At 39.9% G+C, this 25,738-nt stretch overlaps 1 protein-coding gene across 1 annotated transcript; it reads left to right on the top strand.

Moving 5' to 3' along the window:
• The first annotated feature begins 1,502 nt into the window (after positions 1–1,502).
• On the top strand, positions 1,503–25,051 carry si:dkey-238o13.4 (uncharacterized protein LOC560780 homolog). The gene is made up of 6 exons (XM_052028359.1): positions 1,503–1,735; positions 11,402–11,509; positions 12,021–12,160; positions 14,371–14,467; positions 22,044–22,168; positions 22,764–25,051. Exons 1-6 carry the CDS (start codon positions 1,648–1,650, stop codon positions 22,938–22,940), a joined length of 735 nt encoding a protein of 244 aa, XP_051884319.1. The 5' UTR covers positions 1,503–1,647; the 3' UTR covers positions 22,941–25,051.
• The last annotated feature ends 687 nt before the right edge of the window (positions 25,052–25,738 follow it).

Here is a 25,738-nt window from a genome sequence, read left to right on the forward strand (position 1 = left end):
AGATGCCAAATCAATTCTGAACAATCAGATAGCATATTATTGCAATTTTCCTGCATTTAGAAGGAGAATGCAGTGAGATAGACAGTGTCCATGCACACTGTTGTTAAGACTGGGATAGGAGACTCTGAACACTGTCTTTAAGAAGCTGCTTGTCTGGAGGGGGAGGGGAGGGGAGATCGGGAATGACGAGACACATGCTCATCAAACTGACTTTCTTCAGCCAGTATGAAGGAGCCAACCAATACTTACATGTTAGAGCAATCCCAAGATCTAAACTCTGATTAAGAATTCTGACTTGCTAAAATCACCACTCAGTTTTTTGGCACCTTCAACCAGTAACTCCCCAAGGTGTGATTTCCACCACAGATTATTTAGTAATTTATGAGATGAAGGCCTCACTGGTAAATCCAGCACTGCTGTCCATCCCTAATTGCTCTTGAGAAGGTGGTGGTGAATCATCTTCCGAATCCACTGCAGTCCTTCTGGTGGATGAACTCCCATGGCACTGCAGGGAACAGAGTTCCCGGATTTCAACATGTGATGCTAGCAATATATTTCTAGAGGTGGTATTTGGAAAGGGCTGCCAGAGGACCTGGTGGGGGCAGGAACAGTAACAACACTTAACAGCCTTCCGGACAGGTACTTGAATGAGCAAGGTGTGGAGGGATATGGAATTAGTGCAGGCAAGTGGGACTAGTATAGATACACATGACAGTCGGTATAAACATGATGGGCTGAAGGGCCTGTTTCTCTGCTGTACAGCTTTAGGACTCTATATCTTTGCAGGATGGTGTATGATTTGGAAGGAACACCCTCACCCCCACCCCCTCGCCAAAGGGTTTTTAGGCATTTGTAGTCTCCCAATGTTTTACTTATTCAGTTTGGGAAGGATTTTGTGTGAGTTTCAAGGATTTCACATGACATTAGCACATTACAATTCCTATACTAGTTTTCAAACCCCTCCAGGTCTCCCCCTTCCCCTCTCTGAACCTGTATGCCTCTTCTGGGAGCTCTGGGGAAATCTTTGCTTTCCTCCTTCAAGTTGCACCTTACAACCTACTTCAATTGACCTTTGAAAAGGATTAGGTAAGAGGTCATTCTTCATAAAGGTTAACCGCTTCTCACTCTCCACAGATGCTGCCTGACCTGCTGAGTATTTTCAGCAGTTTCCATGTTTATTTTGATTTCCGACATCTGTTTGTGCTGTATAAATGCTAGTAATTATCGGCGTTAATATAAATGTATCTATCAATTACTGAGAGCTTGACGCGAGAGTTAGTTTTGCGGGATGCTTGTCTCTGGGGCATTGACAGATATGCAAGAACAGCAGCGGAACAGGCTCTTCGGCCCATGATGTCTGTACTGACCATGATGCCAGTCCAAATTAATTCCATCCGTCTGCATATAATCCATATTCCTCCGTCCCCTCCACGTTCCTGTGTCTAAATACCTCCTAAACACCACTATGGTATCAAAGGCTCCGTGCTAACCAGTGAATGCGTGGGGAGAGAAGGGTGGAGTTTTGAACCCACGGGGCGGGCTCTCTCGCAGGCCGGTATAAGAAGAGTCTCCGTTCCTTATTGGTGGTTCGGTGAAATTCAGCCCCGTTTCCTTCGGTAGTTTCTGACTCTGCCCTGTGTAATCACGATGGCGGCAGCAGCTGATCGCACCGTACTCGTGCTTGGGGGAGCCGGCATTGTCGGCTCGGGCATAGTGAAAGTTCTGCTGGAGAAAGGTAGGTGGCCAATATTCCGCTACATCTGGTCTAGACTTGTTTCATTTCACACCTTGTTCAGTGGTTATTTCAGTGCCACTTATCAGTTCCTTCACCAAGACTCCCTTTCGCAAACACATTCATACGAGCTTTTCAGCATACCAGTGAGAAGGTGCTGCAGAAAATTTCATGGCTATTTAAAATAAATTACACATTGATCGAAAAACAAGTAACCTGTTAATAAACGTGAAGTGACGCTGCAAAGACGTGGCACAGACAGATACCATTCAACTGGCCTTTGCGGGCTACTGAAACGAGGTTTATGGCCACTGCCTTGTTTTGTACCCATAATCCTGCAAACAGGTTGTGCGCAAGGGGGTGCATATCCTGGGCGAAATTCCGTGTGAGAGCGGCAATGAAATGGCAAGTACCCCTTTGTCACTTTTTAAAGACCGTGCCGTGCCAATTGCGGGCAAATTTAAATTTCTGCCCACGCGTCTCGCTGTAAATGCGCCAATTTCCAGCGCGCACCCAAATCCTTCTGGGACTTGTTCTGTTTTATAAATCCATTTCAAATCAGGAAAACTCGCTGTAAAAGAAAACTATTCTTTGTTCCCCTTTGGTCCTTGTGGCAATTATCTGTAATCCTTGGCAAACCTCTGGCCAGTGCAGCCCGCTTCATTCCGTTTACTCGATCATTTCCAACACCTCCATGAAACCTCTCCTGTTCTTTGCTTTAAGGAAACGGTCTCTAAACTCTGGACATAACTGATATCTCTGGCATCATTTCAGTAAATTTCCGCCGCACTCTATGGTCCAATTATCCGCTTTAAAATTAAGCTGCATTATAGTTGTGCTTCCCCACTCACCCACAGTATTATATCAGGATGGCTCAAGTTTGGGTAAAATCCAAAGTAAAATAATGACTGGGCTTATGCAACGGGTTGGTCAAGATCTGCAAAAAAAAGCCTTTCACTTTTTAAAAAATAAAGCAAAGAAGATCCAATTCCAATCCCCAAAAGAAAATGGAATTGAATTGAGGGCTTGGTACTTAGTGGAAACTCCCTTCAGAAGGATGCAGTAACTCCTCTACCACTGTTTTCTTTGAGAGCAAGTTCGAGTTAATTTAGCGTTAATTTGAAGTGTGACGAACAACCTAAGGAGCAAAATATCGTGGAAACCTCATTTGTTTGTGACGTCGATAGAGTTTTTATAAATTATAAAGGTTTCCCTTCTCATCTGACCTGTTTCTTAGTAACGATGTGTCGTCCTTTCATGAGGTGTTTGGACTGTTGTTTAACGATGAAAGGTGTTTTGCTGAGTTGCAAACGTTACAAAGATAAACCCGTGACAATTTCCAAATTCAACCTGCCAGCTGCTTGTAAAAATGACAAGTGCGTGTTTGATTTTGTTCACTCGTCACCAATCCATCATCCAAGAATAACAATACTGTCAGGCAATGCATGCAAATTGTGATTTTATCTACCCAATCATAAAGATCAAAACAGCCGCTCAGCATGGCTGGGAAGTATGTCTTCTCTCCTCTTTTGCTTGTTATTTATTTCATAGGTTTTGTTATTAAAAAAAGATTCCCAATGGAGAAAATGCAAAATAAAGCTATCTCTGGGATAGATACAGTGTTGTAGAGATTGTTGAGTGCAGCCATAGATGACATTCACCTTTTTGTTTTATTCTTTCATTCACACAATATGGTTGACATTGACAAAATTCTTACTGCCCCCATGAAGACATTGGTGATCTCTGAATGGCTTGTCGGCCACTTCAGAAGGCTACTCCGAACCAACCATATTCAAGATATTGATCACTCAGACCCCAGACTGGGTTCTTTCTCCAAAGGGTCAGAATTGCATTTTTTTTACAGTCCAATAGCATCGTGGTGACCATTACTACTATCAGGTCTGGTTTGTCTCTCCCCATATTTATTTAAATAACTGAATTCAAATTCACAATCTACCTTGGTGGGATTTGCATTTGTGTCTCTGAATTATTAATGCAAGGCTCTAGGTTACCACTCTGGCAATATTACTGTACCCTTGCTGTACTGAGCCAATGTCTTTTTAAACATAACTGTATTAGTTTCAGCCCCTGCTATCTTTCCTCATTGGTTTTTCACTATTCGTATGAGATTTTCTTTCCATCTTGGGCGGTGAAGATCCAATGTAAAAATATAAAACCTTGAAACTAAGAAACAGCACCTGGCTATAAATATGAGGGAAGAAGATCCTGACTCTATTGTTTTGATAGCTTCAGGAATGGCTGAAAGGCAAACAAAAGCAGACACACACTTGTTGTGCTTGCAAGCAGCTTGTTAGTTGGATTTAAAAATGGTCATGGGTTTAACTATGTAAAGATTGCAATTGGAACAAAACACCTTTCATTTTTAAACATCAACTGATCCAATAGCTGCAGGAAAAGCTGGTGCATTATGATTAAGGAACTGGGTGAGGAGAGAAGCCAAATGCATATATGTCAGAACCATGATGGTTTTTCACGTCATATTCTTTGATGCATGGTTGATGTTCATACCTTCCCAGTATTAGTCAAAGTTAATTTTGATCTCGTCATCACAAGGCAAATAAATGATACTGGAATTTTTGCCATTGTTTGTACACTGCATTGCAATCTCAATTTGACTCACTGTTATGAGGATTAACTAAACACAACAGGCACAATTCAGGGATTTGAAATCAAGGGTTAAAAAATTAAACTGAAAAATATCAACTTTCATTTTCTTTAATATTCTTGTTTACTTATTTTAAATATGATTGTTAATATCATTAGTGCATAAAACTCATGAGTGCAATTAATCTGTATTAATCCAAAGTGTTACAGCTAGGTATGTTACCTCTCTTGCACACCCAAAATTAATAATTCTACCAAGTGTGTTTCCGGATGAGATAATTGAAACTGTTTCATTTTGCTAATTGTGAAGACCCAGTAAAGTGGGACGTAATGACACAAACACCTCCTCATGAAGGAGAGAGGGAAAAAATGGAGGGCCAGAGGCCAGTTGGCTTGACATCAGTCACTGGAAAAATCTTAGACTCTATTAACCTGATGCAGGGTTTCGACCCAACACATCGACAATTCCTTCTCCCCCGTGGATGCTGCTCGACCAGCTGAGTTCCTCCAGCAGATTGTTTGTTTCTCCACATTCCAGTGTCTGCTGTCACTTGTGTCTCCAAAACATAATTAGACAGGGTCAACATTGTTTTACGAAAAGGAAATCTTATTTGGTAAATCTAATAAATTTCTGAGGACTTGACAAGAAGGGTAGATAAAGGAAAAGTAGTTTATTTGGATTTTTAGGAGTCACATGAAAGGCTATTGCACAAACTAAGGCTTGTGGAGCTTTCAAGGAGGGTAATATAGTTGCATGGGTAGAGGATTGGTTAAAAGATAGAAAGTAGTACCTCATTTCTTGCTGCTACGATGATAATGGTGGTATGTTTTAAAGATCAGTACTCCTTTATTTACAATCTATATTAATTACTTGGATGAAAATATGGAGTGTGATGTATCTATTTTTGCTGACTGTGCAGAGCTAGGTAAGAATGTAAATTGTAGGGAGTCTGCTGGAGAATATACACAGATTAATGTGTGGGCAAGAAGATGCCAGAAGGAGTATAATCTGAAGAAATGTAGGATTCATTTTGACAGGAAGAGTAGATAGATTTTTCATTGTTTAGAAGATGAGAAGCTAATAAATATTAGTGTAGAGAGTGACTTGTGGTTTCTTGTACACAAAACACAAAGAAAGCAGCAAGCAATTGGAAAGCCAAATAGTTTGTTAGCTATTGATAGGGGGCTTGAGTATATGGGGAAGGAAATCTTACTGCATTGTATAGGGCTTTGTTGAAACCATACCTGGAGTATTACATGTAGCCTTAGTTGTTGGACATGAGGAAAGATACACTTGGAATGGACCAAAAGTTCACTAAATTGATTTCTACAATGAAGAATTTGCCTTTTGAGGAGATTGAATAAGATGGTCCTGTTCTTGACAGAATTTGAAGAATGATAGTTGATCTCATTGAAACATAAGACTCTGATGGAGATTGCCAAGATGAGAGGCTGTTTCCTGGCTGAAGGGTTGGGTGAAGTATCAGTTATTTAGGAATTTCTTCACTCAAAGGGTTGTGAACCATTGGAATTCTCTAGCTAAAAGGGCTGTGACTCCTGAGACTGATAGATTCTTGGACCAAGGGATTTAAGAGATGTAGGGATGAGTGCAGAAGTAATGGAGAGGCTGAGAATCAGCCATAATTCTGTTAAATATTGGAGCAATGTTTGAGTGCCAGAAAGCCTTTCTTATGTTCATACTGTTAACCTACAAATCTTTCACTCCTGTCACCATTAACATAATTGTTGCTACCTTACCATCAGTTCTGTCTGACCTCAAGCACCAAATGAGGTGATATTTCCTACAATCCAACATTAGTAAATCTGCAATAAAAACAGAATGTTGGAAACGCCCTATAGGTCAGATGCTGCCAGACCCACTGAGTGTTCCAGCATTTTCTACTTTCATTACAGATTTCCAACATTTTGAAGTTTTTTTGATTTTCATTAGCCGAACTGCATGCATTCTGCATGTCTCAACCTTGACATTATTTACTGGCTCTAATTTTGTCAACTCTCCAGGCTGCTCCCTTGGCTGCATCCAATAAATTCTGATCTAGGTGCTTGTTTAATCCTAAATTAAACTTTTCACCACAATCCATTCCATTGTCAAGACTGCCTCCATCTACTTAAGAAGATTGTTCCCTATTAATGGCTTTATCTCACCCCAATCCCAATCCCTTTTAGTTATTCTTCTTCAATTCAAAGATTGTAATTTTCAAACATTCATATTCCAATCTCACAATGTCATCCCTTCATAATAATCATCAAACCTTGGATCTGATCCTCTTATCCTGTACTTCCATAATCCTATGTCCATAGTGTACTCAAATACCCCCTCTTGGGCTTGGAAAGTCTCATGAAATGTATTTTTGAAGGAATGAATAACAGTTACATGTGGTCACCAGTTTGCAAAGGTTGTAAGGCAGTATAATGTTTGTGTTCCTTGTTGAATGCTTTTGCTCATCCATTAGCCCCAGCAGTTGATGGGCAAGGAGTTGAGGTCCTTGAATAATACATGAGGATATGGAACTCTATTTTTACAATGAGGTGGTTTTTCTACCCATTCATCCAAGTCTGTGCCGCAGACCCTGGATTACTGTTGTTTTCCGATGCCTAAAACTTCACCATGAGATTCCTTGAGATGGGAATTAAAGCCAAAGTCTTTTCACTAAAGACAACAGACAAAAATATTGCCCAATAAGCTGTTCATAAGTTATTCATTTGAAACTAAAGCAAAGGATAACAAAAATCAATATTGTGCAAATTCAACAGAAGGGCTTTCCTACAACCTCAGTGAGAACATTAAATGATTTCAGCAGCTACTATCTCTGGTTTGATCTAAAGTTTAAGTTAATTAGTCTGAGCATTCCTGGAGACCTGAGACAAGAAGTTGGCTTGGCTTGTAAACCAGACTGCAATCTATTGACACCTGCTGTATGAAAATTTGGCTACCAGGTTTTGGTGTCTGGTGAAGGAGGGTTGATATGATCTGAGTAGGTAGTACAGGAATTTGGGGATCCCCAACTTTTTTTCTTTGGTTAGGGTTAATGGGAGCACACTGGCAGTTTCTGAAAAGCAATTGATTTCAATGCAATTGCTGGTTGTTAATTGGGTATTTACCACTTTCCTACTCAACCTATGAAAAGGAAAATTGGGATTCTCAATGGACCAGACTATAATCCTCCTTTCATGTCCTTTCATTCAGGGAGTGCTGTAAATGGTATGGAACCACCACCTTAGTCTAATTGCTACTTCCTGTAGGTTTGGTACAGAGGCTGTTTTAAACTACACTTGCTATTATAAATCCTATATAATTGGACTTATGCCAGTGGAGAAACTCACTGGGGATTTCAAGGTTACTGAGTCAGGTTGGTGAGGCTTGGCTAGATATCTCGCTGTGATTCATTTTGTATGCATGTCCAGTCAAATGAGGTGTTTGAGTGCTTGTAATCACCTGCAGGACGGAAAGGTTAAAGGGAAAAAAATTCATTTGAACTTGGCTAAATTGAAAAGCTTTGCTCAAGTATTGAAAAAGGATATAGGCGTGTTAGACAATATCAAACCCATGGATAAAGTTTTTACAGAGATGAAATTAGGAACACGCTTGACTGATACTTTGCAACACATCAGTTTTTAATGTAATAAGCCTTGTGATCGTGAATGAAATCTGAATCTAAATGAGCAAGAATGTATATTTTTTTAAAAAAAAATCAAATGTTTATTTTTTTAAATGGTCAGAGATTGAAAGGAGCTGGTGTTAAGAGGGACTGGAGTGTCCTTGTACAGGAATCAATGAAAGCTCACATGCCAGCAATTAGAATGTCAAATTCCTTGAGCTTTATTGCAAGATGAAGAGACAAATTACTCCAATTATGTTAGGCCCTGTGAGAACACATTTGAAATATTGTGTACAGATCTTGTTGTGATTGAGAGAGTGCAATGAAGATTCACCAGATTGATTCCTGTGTTGGTGGCTTTATTCCATGAGGAGAGATTTAAGTAGGCTGCACTTATTGAGGTGATCTTATTGAAGTGCACGTAATTCTTATAGGTCCTAATAGGGTGAATGTGAGGATAATGTTTCTTGGGGGCTGCAATGTCTAGAATCAAGGGTCATGGTCTCACAATAAGAGGTCAGCCATTCAGGATATAGATGAGAAGATATTTCTTCAGATGATGATAATTCTATGGAATTTCCTACCCAAGAAGTGCTGTGAAGTCTCCTTCTCCTATTGGGTTTTGGCTCTGAGATGGGTTTCTACACAATCCAGCAGTTTTATGGCCACTATCATTAATACTAGCTTTTTATTTCAGATTTTATTTAATTAGCTTAATTTAAGTTTCCCTGTTGCCAGGGAGTGATATGATTTGGACTTGTCTCTCTGGGTGACTCATGGATCACTAGTGCAGTAATGCAAGCATGACCACATCCTGACTTGTAGACATACGTTGACTCCCAGTAAAAGCAACACCTTGATTTTGACATTCACAATCTTGTTTTTAATCCTTAAGTGGCCTCGTCCCTCTGTAGCCAGAACTACAAGCCACAGTATCTACTCTCTTTTAATGCTGTACTCTTTGCTATACCTGAATTTAATTATTCCACTATTGAAGGCCCTGCCTTCACTTGTCAAGGCTCAAGCCCTCTTTTTTTTCCCTCCTTTTTGAGATGCTCCATAAAACCGACATCTTTTTCAAAGCACTTTCATCCTAAAATGCTCATTGCCAAATTTTGTTGGATCATGTTCCTGTGATTCACCATGAAACCCTTTTGTTACCTTAATACGCTGTATGATGTTATTGTCTATATTTGATGCATAAATCCTGGAAGAACATTAACTTGGGGAAATACTTATTATGCACAAGAGTTTGACATCCATCATGTGTTGACAGTGAAGGGCTTAATTTGTTTAAAGAAAGTGTATTAGTGAACCCTCTTCCCTTATGTCTCAGTTTCCCATAGGAACTAATATTGCCTCGTATGTGGTTCCAGGGACGTCTGTGATAGTACCTAAAAGTGGCTTACAGTAAATTCTGGTATTCAACACTGATTAGTACTTCAAATTCAGGTCCTAGTCAAATCTTGACAGCATTATCAATCAAGTCACAGAATATATCCAAAAACTGTTATTGACAGGGCCAACTATATGTTCGCTGAGACTTTAACTACAAGTCAGTGCATGCCATTTTGAAATTAAAATTTTCTTAAGGTTCAGGAAAAAATAGCAAACTTAATTTCATGTTGCAACTTCCATAAAAGATATGAACTCCTGAAATATTTTCCCTGTATTTTGATGGAGGTTTTATTCTTCTCATGCAGGACTAGAGCAGCATTTGCAAATTGAGTTTGAAGTTTGTAAGCCAGAGGCTATAATGCATTTAAAATAATTAGATCATACCTTTTGCCAATAGAAGGAATTTTCCACAGGCACATTCACTGATTATATTTATTAACCCAAAGTGTAAATCTAAGGCCAGCACTGTAGGGCCTACATATAGGAAGCCTTTGCACAAAGGAAAATCAGCTTCTTACCTTTTGGATCAGACATTGAAGGTGCTGTTTGATCACTCAGGCAGAACTAAAATATTTGTTTGCAGTATTATAAGATAAGCATGTATTTCCTGGACAATATTCTTTCCTCAACCAAGACCATAAAAGAGACATTAACATGTCTCTTATCTCAATTGCTCTTCATGGGGTCCCCCAGTTTTCAGATTGGTTGTTGCGTTTCCCTACACAAATAGTCATGTCACCATCATTTGTGAAGTTCTTCAGAACTTCTTCAGCATGTACAGTAATAAGGTGCTAGTGAAATAAAAGTGATTTTGTTTATGTCCTAAAAATGAATTGGAAATGTTCACATCTCAAGACCAGCTGTGTAATGCAAAAGAGAACTTTATTGATGAGGACTGGAATAGCTTGGCTATTATTATGTATCCAAAAGTTTAGAAGAGCACATGGCTCAATGATTGTAGAATCCATCTAATTTGTTAAAGTGAAAATCAAACTGTGTAACTACAGGTTCCAGCTGGGTACCCAAGCAGTGAAGATGAAGATTTATACTATTCAATCAGGTTTACTTCTGAACTCTTTGATCAGTGCTGGCTATATCATATGTGGATTGAATCCGTGCTATGTGACATCAATAATGGATATTATTATAATCGTCTGAAGTTTCTTTATCAGCTGAGATAAAATGCCATTGTTACAGTTACAGAGTAATTTTGTATGAACTCATTTACTACTGACATATGACTCAGTTATTACTGGTATTTCAGTTTGATTTGTCTGGTTCTGTTCAATGATCACATATTTGTTCATAATCACTGGTTGCCTTAGTAGTATTTTCTTAATAATTCTGGCTTTTTTGTATGCCTCCTGTATGTACAAAGAAACATACTTGTGCAGCACTTTCCACATGCTTGGAGCATCACAAGATCCTTCATGTAATTCCACTTTTTTTTCCTATCAGATTCCATCATCTGCAGCCCTTTGTTGCCTCCACCTATCACCTCCCAGCCTCTGTCGCTATTTCTACTCTTCCCTCCTCCATCTGCCCATCATTCCCTCCTCACCTGGATCCATCTAGCGCTTGCCAGCTCTTGCGCCACCCCTTCCCATCACCTCTTTACACTGACCGTCTCCCCTCCATTTTTCAATCCAGATGAAGAGTCTCGACCGGAAACATCGAAAGTTCATTTCCCTCCAAAGATGCTGCCTGCTCTGCTGACTTCATCCAGCAGTTTGTTTTTTTTTGCTCCTTTATACAAATTCCTTTTGAAACAATTATTATTATAACAAAATCAACAAATGCAACAAGCTGTTGTCATACAGCCAAGTGTCTCGAAATGTCACTGACCAGCTAATCAGTTTTGGATCGGATGTTGTCCAGGGCACCATTACTTGTATGTTGAATTTAACCCCACATGTGAAACAGTGGTTACTCATCTCAACTCATTCCCTTCCAGAAAGCCTTGCTGCACAAACGGACTAGCTAGTTGTGGCTAATGTTGAATTCCTTTTATTTCGTTGTATTTTAGGCTTCCGTGTGGCAGTTATATCCAGAGATGCAGCCCGCTTGGAGAAACTGAAAAACTTTGTCCCAGCTACTACAAGATCCAGGCTTTTCACACTAGTTGGAGATGTAGGTAAGGTATCCTTTCCATTAATTCAAAGTATTCTTCCTCCCATTCATTGGAAAGAGAAAAATTGGCATCAATAAACAAAAAGAATCGGTGGGGGGGGGAGTGCAAAGAGCTCTATAGAAGTCTGAAAGTGGATCAATTTTGATTCTTGTTTGAAATGCTGATATGATTGAAGGGAATGGGAGGAGACACATTTGGATCTCAAACACTGGCAAAGCCAGTTTCTGAGCTTTGTAATCCCAGTACAAAAAAATGGCATGCAGCATTTGTATAGGAAACAAAACACTGTCATCAATACAAACAAGAACTTACTGTCCTTTGATCTGATGGGATATTTAGCAGAGGTTTAGTGAGGTCTGATTTTTAGATTCCAACTTTGGAAATTAGACTGGATGTAATAATCACTTTGGCACATTTCAGTCATGCCTACAGGTTGTGGATGCTTAGGGTGGCATGTCATTATATGCTTCACTGTACTTTGGTAGTTTTAATCAACTGTCTGAAATTGTTCCAGGTTCTGAAGAAGGTGCAGAAGCAGCTAAAAATGCAGTGCTGCAGGCTGTTGGGAAAGTGACAGACATTGTGTCATCCCTGGGGTTCAGCTGGTGGCAGGGTGGTCCTCCTCACACTCAAACACTTGAAGAACTCAATAGGGTAAGTGGCAGAATTATAACTTCAAACCCTAGGCTTTTGAACAGCATTGCAATTGGCAATCTTAAACTATTAACTGCTTGTGATTACATTAAGCTGTCCTTCAGTGAACCCAGTCAGCACTTTGATGAGTATTCAGTGACAAAATCTTAGTCATAGAGCCATGAATGTAGATTTTTTTACAGTATTATATGAAACAGTTAAAGTACACTAACTTCTGACTTTATGAACCTGTTCAATTCTGCAGATGGCTTGACGTCAGCAGTACCCTTATTTATTAACAAGACTGTTTTTGAACCTACATGTTGAACATATGCCACTCTTAAGATATGCATGTTCGCAATGACTGCCACATAAGACAGCAGGACTGCTTGACTGTACTTGCCTTTGTTAAGCAGATCTTTCGTAACTAGAAAATCAGAAAATGCGTCAATTTTCCCCTTTTAATTGTATCTGGGCTTTTCAAAATAGTACTCTTAACGGGTAAGATGTTCAATTACCCTTCTCAGTGGCCCAGAGATATTTTAAAATTTATAGACACTCTGTAGTAAAAGTGGAATCAACTCATTCATATGAATTTCACTTATACACTGTTCTCACGAGAAGTATTTTGTTGAATTCAACCTTGTTGAATGAGGTGTAACTCATTTATTTTAAATGGGCTGACTCTTAAAATTTCTGACTCATTTTCTCAGAAGAAAACAAATTCCGATGATTTTCAAAGTAATCAGCATTAACTTTCATTTATTTAATATTTGTACAATGTTTGAGTTTTTGTGTACAGGGTCTCCCTGGGTTACGATTGACCTAATTTATGCAAATCTGACTTAATACAATTTCTCCCATACATTCTTTAAACATTTTTCAACCTAGTAATAATATTAGTAAGCTGTTTCATGGTGCTCATTAATGACTAGATACAGTATATATTCCATTAGTTTAATTATAGGTCAACCAAATGAAAGAATTATAGCAAGTGGATGGATAGCAACATAATATGGATTATTATAGAAAACAGATGTTTCTGACTTATGGAGAAATCAGCTTGTGGATAGTTCCCAGGAGCAGAGCCCTTATGTAATCTGGGGACTACCTGTTTAGGTTGATTGGCCACATTGTTACACTTGAGAGTAGGTGGGTGGCAAAAGAACAAAAGCGAGTTCATGAGTTCATAAATTGCAGGGCTGGAGGGGAAATGGGAATTATACTGATGGGAATGCTGTGCTGCAAGCTGACATAGACTTGATGGGCTGAATGGCCTCCTATGTCTAATATAATATTTCATCATCTACCTTAATCTTGCTGGTTTGGCCAAATGATAATTTTGCTTTCTGTAAAATCATGAATATGAGTTATAATCTGGGTTTAATTTGCTGTGCTTGTTTTGAGACTGATTGCCCAGTCAGTTGCATGTGTTGTCACATATGACATCTAATTCAAAGTTGCAACTTTCTCCCATCGTTGCCTTTTATTGCCTAGCATCTAAAAGAAAGGGTTCACATTGAACTGGGGCCTTGATTTTATCTTGCAGACAGAATCACAGTAAAGTGGCCTGTGTGCATGATCAGCTGATTTATCATTGTCAGGCCTCCTTTAGTGTGTTGCTGACTGGCCAACCTTCAAAACCTTACACCAAGACACTGCAAAGTTATAGTCCCTGACTTAAGGCAAGTAATTCACGCGTGGAATCTTGTTTGGGAGAGGGAAGGCCTAAATTTCCTTCTGATGCTCACTGGAGCACTCTGACATCACTTGGCCTGAAAGGCCACAACATCACGAAGATACCTTGTCTGGCAGAGTTTCCTTTGGTTCTGTCTGCTGTTCCTGGCAGATTTGTCCTAGAGGATTAGCCCCAGTGTATTCCCCCAACTCTGGCCTCCCGCTGAATTGACTAATGTCAATAGCTGTTAAGTTTCTGAGCAGATAAAGCAGGTTTAGCCCTTTTGATGTTTACTGTTCCTCAACTCCACTTTAACTATCTGCACTTCCTCCCACTCATATTCCATACAGGGGTTTAGATTTGTCTCTCCCTCCCACCCCCACCAACCACCCCCACTCTTTGATCATTTCATAATTTTGAGTAATTCCCTTTAATCAGAAAGAACTCTTCTCTCATTTATGGCATGCAGTTTTAAGTCAGAACTTGTACCAGGGACTCTACAGCAGCCTGAATATGTTGCCATGGTGTTAAACATAGGTATTGTATGCTCTAGGTTCTGAACACGCTGGTGCTAAGCACTTTCACATCCTGGAAGGCATTCTTTCCTCTGGTTAAAGATAACCCCCATGGATCGTACACATTTATAACTGGTGAGTTGACTACTACAGAGAGTGGCAATTTTTTTTTGAAGAATCAATATTATTTCATATTCCTTAATTTCTACAAAGTGTATTGTTTTCACCTTAGCTTTTGAACATCTAATCGTGCAGTCCATTCTGATGGTTGCTAGCTGAAAGGTGCAGAGTTTTCCATTAGCTTGGAGTGCATCTGTATCAATCAACTTGTAAAAATATGCTTACATGAATAGCTATGATTTTGTCATAGAAAGATTCAGCACGGAAACAGGCCCCACGGCCCACCATGTCCATGCCGGTCATCTACTAACTTTGAATTATTCATGCCTTCCTATCAACGATCCCCAGATTCCACTGCTCACCTATACTGGAAGGACAATCTGCAGTGGCCATCTGACCTCCCAACATCCATGTCTTTGGGATGTGGGAGGAAACCAGAGCATCCGGAGGGAACCCACACCGTCACAGGGAAAAGGCGCAAGCCACACAGACAGCATTGAACTCATGTCTCTGGCACTGTGAGGCAGCAGCTCTACTATCAGTGTCACTGCCACCCCTCAACATTTATCTTTTAATATATGTGAGATTTTAACTCTCAAAATTACAATCAAATGGCCGCTTGAAAAACACATAAATAACCTGGCAATAAGTTTTACACAATTCTAATTCTGGTAAGTGAACAGCTCATGGGAAGTCGTTTAAAATAAAGTGTATTAGTTGTGCAGTTATCAAGACTTGATAGGTACATGGTTCCTTACTCACAGTATCCCTTCTAATGCTAAAATCGGCAATCTTACTGCTTTTGTAGAATGTAATACTTGGAAAAAATTTAAGCTGTACATGTTGATGGACTGGATCTTACTCATTGAACTAACATACTGCACCAATTCTACAGTGAACAGGAACTATTCATCAATGTGTCCTCGTATAACTATGGTAAAAGTCAATTGGGGATTTAAGTCCCTTCCTGCCTCCAGAAATTCCTTCTAAAATTAATACTATATTTTATGGGACATAACATTGAGAACAGAATACACCCATCTTGGTCCTGACAGCATCAGAAAGCTTCAGCACCTTCTTAAAAATTGAATTGCATTAAAAGACTGTACAAGGTCAGTTCCTAAAGATGGAAGGAAACGTCGATCTTCGTGGCACACAGAGGACCATCTTGACATTTGGCAAATGAATTGGGTGTACACATACAAACCACTGGAATACTTTTTAAGAGAGAGCATAGAAAGTATAATAGCCCATTGTTTTTGCACCATCTTTGCTGCCCTCTTTGGAAGTAATTGTCTCGCATTTGATTGTAGGGGAGCTTTTGGTTGCCAGCTGAGACCCTTCTTCTTTTGCAAGCATTTATTTAAGAATTTTCTTGCTCATCAAGTTGTGGGGTTATATTACTGCTGAATGGAATACTTCACATTTTTATTGCTTATTATCTGTTCAAGCACCAAAAGAGAATACTATAGTCAATTCAGGTTGTAAATTCCTGTAGCATTTGAAGGTAGTTTAGTGTTTTCTATAGGCATCTTAAAATTCAAAGGGATCCCATTTCTTTGAGGTGGATGGGCAGAAGGTAAGCATTATGAACTAGCTTACACCTGATAAATGCAAAACTACCCCTTGGTTTGTTAACAGCATACTTAAGGAAAGAGTGTAGGCCAGTTCATACTGTGATTAGTTTGAAAAATTGAGCATCAATCCCTCCAATCTTCATGGTCTCAGTCATTAAAAAGCAAATCAATTGAACAAAATGATTGTTAAGATCTGTAAATTAAACATTTTTTTTTACCACTATACATGCCTGTCACTTTTTTAGTGTTGTCAAGCAATGTGCCAGTTTGACTTAATGGCATCTCTGGGTCTATTTCTTCAAGGTTGAATATACAGTATCAGTGAGCTTTATTGTGTCACAGCAAATGTAGCATGTCAAGTGTTCTCTGCGCTATATTGAACTGGAAAAAAGATGCAGTTTCCATCCTGACTTATACCAGATGAAACGCAGAAGCTTGGATGGTCACAGTAATTAAGGGAGTAACCTTAAGGTTAAGAAATATTCATGGACTCTCTGTGTAATTCTGGTGATTATAAGAAATATATTCAATCTTTAGAATTTGCTTGACTTGTTGAAACTTGCAAGCTGTATTCTTTATAATTAATGTAAGATGTGTTGTCCTCTGGAATGGTATAATCAATTCCTTTCTCTCAATTTATTTTTGGCCATGCAACAGTTTGTTGCGTTTCTACACTGCATGAGATCTCTGACAATAATATCTCTGGATTGCTGCCGTTGATATAATCTTGGGTGGTAGTCACGCACATCTTAGGGAAATCATCCAAAATATTTATGATGAAGGAAAAGATAATTCAGACACAAATGACCATGATTTGGCATTTTTGTTTAAACTGTATAGATCCATCTTTAACTTAAACTAGCAGTTATAATGATTGAGAAAAAACATTTTAAGTGATTACTGATTTAACACAAGTCACCAATGACCTTTGCCAACACTTTGGTCAGATACAGACCACAAAATAGATTTTTTTTCACTAAGATATGCAGTGGAATCTATGTTGTGTGTAATTTGTGGTTTGTATGAATTCTACTGCTTCAGGTTGAATGTGACATGAAAGAAAAAACTTGCACAGAAATCTGAAGGTAGGTTTTAATGCATTCCTGAAGGTTGCCACAGAATACTTTGTTTTTGACTCATTCACTTGCTGCTCATGCAATGTGACATCGGAAACTCTCCTGGAGATAGCGAATCTGCATATCGGAAACATGATAGATGGCAATCTGAAGATAAAAATGTATGACTTTTCAACCCTATTCTATTTCTGAGGTTCTTCTTAATAAAATAAGTTGTCCCTATAATGTGGCTATGAGAGGACTGAACATATTGGCCTGGAATTTGGATCACAGTTCCTCTTCTGTGAGTATCTATCTTGTAAAACTCAATTTTGACTGAAGTAGAAAGCAGAAACAAACACTTATGGAGGAGAATATGAAATTGGATGGGGCATTTCAGCAGTAATTCATGTTAGAATGCCTAATCTTTCCCTGCATCACATGTCACTCATGATATCACAAGTTGCATAATGCTCAGTGCGAATGTAAATTGGAGATGAAAGCTACAAACTCCAATTGTCATGGAAAAGCCTCAGTAGAACTAAGAGTACAGTTGTTTTGCTGATATATTGGGAGACTTGACTGGGCCGTTTCAGAACTCGCACGTCCCAAAGTCTACAGGGTGTATTTAAGCTATCGGGGAGTTTGCTCTCTACCATTTTACTGCTGAGATGCTCGTAAAATGGATGTTCAGAGGTGGCAGTATTCCATTATTGCAGGAGTCATCATGCCCATGGCTAGTCACTCAGGAACCTCGGGCCAGGAGGCTAAGACATGCCGATCAGTGAAGAGCATTCTTCCAGAGAGTCTTCAAAGACATCACATCCTAACCAGACCACTCAAATCAACAAATCGTTGCAGGCTTGGGTGTTGTAAGGCTGTCATTGAGATATGCCGCACTGTGTGGGAAGAATTTAAGCCAGGCTCACCGGTCTGGACTTCTCTCTCCATGGAGGACATGGTCGTGTTGACTCTCAACTTCCCTGCCGCAAGATCTTTCCAAGTAGCCGCAGATGATCTCTGACATGTCTCCCAATTTGAAGCTCACTGTTGTGTTGGTGAGGTCATCCAGGCCAAGTAGATTTCATCTACTGCGATTTTGGTGTGGAAAACTGAAATCTCAGGCACTGGGATTTGTCAGTACTGTTGGAAGCCATTGTCTGCATTTATTCCCACAAAGTTTCCCATGAAAAATGGGAAACTTGAATGTGCAGCGAATGGAGGGATATGGACATTGAGTAGGTAGAAGGGATTAGTTTAGTTCGGCTTTTAATTACTAGTTTAATGAGTTCGGCACAACATTGTGTGCTGAAGGGCCTGTTCCTGTGCTGCACTGTTCTATGTTCTAAGAACCAAGACCTCCTCATTCAGGGAATGGAAATCTTTACATCAATGTGCAGCATGTTATGGATCATGGGAAGAATTCCTCATGATGAATGCCACTTTGCCAGGAAGCAGGTACGGCCTTTTCATCCTGAGGGGTTTCCCAATGCTGGACATTTTCAGTGACTGTCACTGCTTGGAGGGATGGATTGTATGGGACAATGGCTATCCTCTACATCACTTCCAACTAAAAGCAGTGTCTCTCCATGCACAGCAGCTAAGCATAGCCACAGGAAGACTTGCACAGGTACCAGCATGGTAGTGGAAAACACTGTTGGTCTCCTCAAGATGACATTTTGTTGTACCTTAAATCTGGAATTGCTGTATGGCAAGAGGACGTGTGGACTGAGGAACAGCAGGGGCAGGAAGAGGAAGGTAGCTATCAGGGGAAAGTCCCTGCTGAGCATCTACCATCTCATCTCTCAGCTGAACAGAGGAGGGTAGCGTACTTGGCATGGGATATAAGGATCTCCTGCAAATTCACTCCACACACTAACTGTTTCCATCAATGCTTGATGATAAAATCCTCCCCATGTGCTGCTCTGCAGGTCCAGATTATAACACATGGATAAATAATCATGTCTCCAATTATTTCAGTGGCACACTGCAGCATTTCTGTATTTCCTGAGGTCAACTCCTTTAAAGAACTCAGACCAGTGCATGAAATATCTTTTTCTGTGAGGATCACCACTCCACATTCACGAAGAGGAGTGTGTAGTTCGCCCAGTGAGGGCACAACAGCTCTTTGTGTGGGGATTCTGTGTCCTGGATGAGATGATGTGGCCACCAGCTGGTGAAGACACGAGGGCCTGAAGATGCTGGAATCTGGAGCAAAAAAAAACAACTGCTGGAAGAATTCTGCAGGCCAGGCAGCACCTGTGGAGGTAAAGAGATGGTCGATGTTTCGGGTCAAGACCCTGCATCAGGTATGGTGGGCTTAGTGGCTCACCTGGCCCATCATCCTACTGACCAACAGGACCAAACTCATTGATCAGGACTTGCACATCTCTTTGAATGGATGTCGGAGTCCTCTCCCTCTCTCCTCCAGTCTCTGCCTCCTCCACAGCTGCAGTTAGATGTGCTTCTGCTGTCTAGTTGCCATAGAAGGGAGCAACTTAAGGACTGATGTGCTTCTCTGAATGCTGGGCAGCAAAGTGTTGGGGGATGAACGAAACTCAGCGTGGTCCCATTGGAACCATATGGGTCCTCTTACTGGATAGAAACTGTCCAAGCAGGATTACAAATGTCTTGAGACCTAATCAGGTGTTAGCACCAAACACAGTCCCATTTTAGTGCACCAGCAATTTCTAGAAAATTTGATATTTTTCTTTAAAATACATGAGGTATATCAGCCATCAATTTTATTATAACAACTTAATTAATATCACTTCCTTCTCTTAAAAAAGCCTCAAGGCATTGTGTAGGAGCATCATGGAAAAACAAAAAATGACTCCAGGCAACAATTCTGGCGTGTGCAGGAATCACTGACACCCAGTCCCTGTGCCACACCGTCTGCTCCAGAGTGATCCCCTATACAGTCTCTGGCTGACTGACTGGCTCGTGGCACCTGGATGTGGCTAAGTGTAATGTTGGGTCTGTCACAGAGCAGACAGCTACTGCACTCACAGAATGACTTTGACGGCCGGTGAGGCCCTATCCACAGACTCAACAACTGGCAGAGCTGTCAATGTTATCAAAGCCATTAAACGCTTGAGATTGTTGACATTCACAAATTGACATTTACAATCATTCAGTGACACTTGGGATCCATTTTTGAAAAAAGCTATGTATTTGGCACACCAAAAAACAAATTCACAGAATAAAAATCAACTAAAAACATTGAAACAAATTTAACCAATGACAATAAGACTAATTACTTTTTCCTGGCAACTGATTTCACTTGAATGGGAGCTGCTGTGCTGGTACCAGCTTTGAGCATGCTCAGTAGGGGGGGGCGGGGGGGTGGTCCCATCCTGAGAGCTGGCTAGCCTGTGGAAGTTTGTGCTGATCTGATGGATTCCATGCTGGGTGCAGCAGTGACAAGGAAGAGGATACCACTACTGCTTGGCCCCACACCAGCTCTGGGAAGTGGGCCTTCCATAGGGAGACATGAAAAAGTCCTGCCACAAGAGCTGGCATCAAGGCAAAGAGCTGTCCTGTTATTGCAGATGTTTAAAAATCTGGCAAAGAAGTAAATAGGTACAGGGTATGTCTTAAAGGAAAGGTAAAGAGGTTTAGGGTGAGAATTCAAGAGCTTTGTGCCTTGGCAGCTGTTGGCAAGACCACCTGTGGTGGAATGATTACATTTGGGGATGTTCAAGAGGTCAGAGCAGATCTGATTTTCATGAATTGGTTACAGAGAGATGTAGCATGGAAACAGATCCCTTGGCCCACTGAGTCCGCACCGACTATTTACACTAATCCTACATTAGTCCCATTCTCTCTACGTTCTATCAATTCCCCCAGATCCTACCATTTATCTACACACTAGGGGTAATTTGCAATGGCCAATTACCCTACTGACCCACATGTCTTTGGGATGTGGGAGCAAACTGGAGGGGGAATGTGCACACTCCACACTGACAGCACCTGAGGCCAGGATTGAACCTGAATCTCTGGTACTGTGAGGCAATGGCTCTACTAATTGCACCACTGTACTCCCCATTGGTTTTGAGCTGACCTTCACAGAGTAAATGAGTTCAGACCCACAGTGCAAGGGGTAGGATACAGGTTTGGTCCCTTGACTGAACTGAGCTGGTTCAATGCCATGCTATGGTTAGTGTCTCTGCACCTGGGCTGTAAGATGAAGTAGAGAAACATTGGACTGCAGATGCTGGAATCTAGATGAAAAACACGATGATGCTGGAGGAACTCAGCAGGCCAGGCAGCATCTGTGGGGAAAAGCAGGTGGTCAACGTGTCGGGTCAGGACCCTTCTTCAGGACTGAAGATAGGAAAAGGGGAAGCCCTATATATAGGAGGGAAAAGCAGTGCAGTGATGTGGACAAAAGAGGGGAGGTGGGGTGGGCACAAGGTGATGATGGGTAAATGCAGGTAAAAGATAGTGATAGGCAGGTGCAGGGGAGGAGGGGAGAGCAGATCCACTGGGGAATGGATCAAAGGTAAGGAGAGAAAGGAAAAACAAAGGCTCGGAAAGGGAAGAAGAGAAAAAGCATGGTGGGGGGTGGAGGTTTGTGAGGAAGGGGAGTGATCTATAAGATGAAGTAATATGCAGTGGTTCATGTTTCTAATCATTGCAGTGACCTCTGTGAGGTAGCTATCTGACCGTACTGGGCTTAGACTGGATCTGACTCAGTTAAGGTAGAGGAAATAGTTATGTGGTATCCAAAATAATTATCATCAGACCATTTGTGTGCCACAAAGTCTCAATCCTTCCGTTGATATACATTTAATCTGATCAGCCATGGATTGAAAGTAATACTGTATCTGAAGAATAAATGAAATACCTCCAGTTGATGTGTTACAGCCTAGGTGGAATGCACACACAGGAGAAATATGAAGTACGGTGTCAAACGGTTAAATTAACTCTTTCCGTGTTGCTTGCCCACGTTTGAAGGTGGTGCAGGGGAGCGCCTGCTGATGCCTGGGACTGGTTTCTTGACCCTGGGAGCTGCGGGAGCTCTGGCATTCTGCCAGGTTGTCAGAGAGGAGTACCCTGATGTCCCATGCAAGCTGAATGAGGTAAAGATTTCACTAAAAACTTGTTGAACTGCTAGTGGCAGACAGAGAAACAAATACTTTATGAATGTTACATTACGGCAAGATGACTGCTTTCCATACGGATATAATGATCAATAGGTTGATAAGTTTCACTTTGATTTTCTTCTTCATGATGATTTAAATGGGAAATCATCAGGTTTTAAGCCCAACTTCTCATTCTTAATGTAGTCTCCCAATATCTATCAAGGGTTTACACAATACTGCTTTCATGTAGAATCTAAACTGAAAATATTAAATGTGGATCTTTGCAGTGTAATTCCTCTTCTTGAATCTAGTGTGAATGTTTAAACGCTAAGTACTGAATGACTGCTCTTAAAAATAGATGTAATTTAATAGTCTATTCATGCATATTTCTTGTGTAAGTGATAGGTTAACATGAGTATAATTAGGTTAACGTGGGTGTGATTAGGCAGTGCGGGCTCATTGGGTTGGAAGGGCCTGTTAGCATCCTGTTATTTATTCATAAAGTTTAAAGTGATTAGAAGTCAACTTTTTATTTTGTCCAAAAAATGGAAAATCTCTGCTGGATGCCAATCATTATCGTTCCATCTGACAGGTGAAGTTCAACATGGGTGTTGCAACTCCAGATCGGATTGCTCCAGGTTTTGTCAATCACTTGGACGTCGGTGAAGCCATGGCCACTATTTTGGAGAAGTCATCTGTTTCCCACTATGTGTTTTGTGTGAATACCCCAGCTGAGCTCAAAACCTTGATCGTGGAGGGGAAAGTCTGAAAGTGAAGACCCTTCAAGTCGATGTACCAAGTCAGCATTCTGTATTGCATGTATAGTTTATTTTAATTTTAAAGTCCTTTAACACTACAGTGGTGTGCACTTTACTATAGAACCAGTGATGTGTCTGTCAATGCATGTGTTGATCTTTGCACTTAAACTAAAACAGATTAAAATTCAGTTATCTAGATTTTGTTTCATGTCACATTTAGAACAAGCCATTCAGCCCAACCAGTTCCTGCTAGGATTCATGCTTCACCTAAGCTTCTACCTATCTTTCTTCCTCTAAATCTATCAACACCCTTCTATCCCTTTCTCCTTCTTCTCATGCTTGTCCAGCTCCCTTAAAGGATTTATACAAATCTCTTCAACTACTCCCTGTGGCAGTGAGTTCCACATTCTCACCACCCTTTGGGTTAAGTTTTGGTGAATTCCCTGTTGGTTTTCTTGGAGATTTGTCTTCCCCAGATGGCCTCTGGGATAGGTGAATAGGCTTTCCCCAACAAGTGGAAATCTTTCCTCTGTTTCTTCTCTGTCAAAAACCTGCATACTTTTAAAGACTTCAATCAGGTCACAATTCATCCTTTTCTCAAGAGAAATGGGACCCTTTTATCAGGATAGATATATGAGCAGACGAACTTTCACATGCTAAGTCCACAACAGCCTACAAAGTTTCAGCAGTTTCATTTACAAATAAAATAACTTTCACTGAAGGATTTAAGGCTGGATCTGAGCTGTGCAATGATTGAACAGCACCCTTTGCAAAGAAATGGTCTCTTAGATCTATTGTTGAATACTGATTTGTTTTTATAGAAATCATCTTATTATTAAGTAACAGATAGTGTATTCACACCTTGTGTCTGCGTTTCAAATCCTGCAATTTCAGGGTATCGGGTTTGAAATGTTGAGTAGCCTGTGTGTGCCACACTCAAGTGGAATAGTATTCACTGCATTGTCAGGAATATATAGAGTTTTTAATGTTGCTTTCTCTCTGCCCTTGGACACTACAGCAACACCCCAAATGCACAGCAAAGCTGTGTTCAATATAATTTTTAATCTTGATCACGAGGATATTTGAGCAGGAAGTCATATTTGCTCATCGTGTAAACAACTATTGGCTGTTACTATGAAGATAGTGTGCAGCAATTATAAATTGATTCATGTGGTAGTTGAAAAGAGAGACTAGGATGTGGCATTAAAATAGACCTTCTCCAAACTTATTCAAGAATTTTTGGCATTTAAAGTGTACATATTGAACTTAACAGAAAATGTTGTCTAAAGTTAAAGGGCTATGGATGTCTTGCTTAACTAACATTAACCTTAAATATTACTTAATAGTCTGACTGGAATACATGAAGAGTATATCAGTTTTACTTTGAATAATTGGCCTTCATGTATTACTTAGAAAAATGAGAAACTATCTTCGGACCATTAAGTGATAAGGGTAATTTAGTTTGTGTCATTTCAGGATTATAAAATGGAACATACAAAAATATATACTTTGCTTGAGTTCAAAGAACTTCAAATGAGGTTCATGAGAACTTTTAGTTTACAGCAAAGCCAGGCAATCGCTTTGGTTACCATCAAAATCCAATTATATTCCATAATTTCATTCCTAAAAAAATTAAGAACAACAAATTAAATTTGTTAAATTAAATTTAAAATTAAATTAAAAACAACACAATAATTGTAGTATTGCTATCAGTACTGATAGCTTAGTCTGAGAACTGGCAGTTACAGGTGTCAGTTTGGGTCAATACTAGTTCAGATGTATGAACAATCCACACTATTGTTTGTACCATTGTTTAAATAAATTAATGGCTAATTTTTGTCAAGAATGAGAAAGGGATATTTGTTCATATTGTTCCAAAGATGCTTAAATTCATTTAAGGCACATCTTCCCTTACAGTATTTTGTATTTTTGGTACTGGAGTAAGCTGCCCACTTCTTTAGTCAAACTGTAGGACTTTAACCATTTGCCATTCTTAGTGAGTCCTTTTAGCCAACATTACATATTCATTACAATAGATAAATAACCAATCTAACTGTAGTCTGGTATCGTTTTTAAAAACTATTTCTTACGTGAATTTCTTATTGTAAATTGATATTTGTCAATTTTGTTGCATGATTTAATAAATATGAATGTTTGTTCTAAAAGTTGGTAACTTTTTATTACTACTTACTGCAAATAACACATCTTCTGTGTAAATGTGAACACTTCAACATGTTGAAAATGCCTAATATGTCATGATCTTTAAAATTTACTAATTTACTTATATTTACACATTGGATTAATTACTGGGAATGATCCAAAAATGCACCTTTCTCAGCAGACTTTCATGTTAAGTGCAGGCAAGAAATCTGGAACCATTATATCAGCATTTCTTTTTTTTGCAAAGGATGGGTGGTGAAAGGTGGGAACTCTACGAGTGTTACAGAATCCTGAAGTGGCCACTCTGGCACATGATCTAATTTATGGAAGTAATTGAGGTGGATGCCACATTCCACACAGGAGCGGTGCATGCACACACATCAAACATGAACTCAAAGTATTCGGAGAGGGAAGATGAAATCTAATGCTGATTTGACACCCGGGCTGCATTTTGATAGCAACAATCACATCAATTCCCCCTTTTGATCAGGAGTTTGAACTCCCCTCCCCCAACTGGTGCACTTTAAAGGGATTATAAATTGCTTGCAGGTTAAAGCTGATTGGCTGTAAATATGATTCTATATGTTTGATGCTTTCTCCAATCATTTCAATACTAGAGGGAATGGTGCAGTAGTGATGAAGGATATTT

This window comes from Pristis pectinata, chromosome 13 (genome assembly GCF_009764475.1).
Source record: "Pristis pectinata isolate sPriPec2 chromosome 13, sPriPec2.1.pri, whole genome shotgun sequence".
NCBI lineage: Eukaryota > Metazoa > Chordata > Chondrichthyes > Rhinopristiformes > Pristidae > Pristis > Pristis pectinata.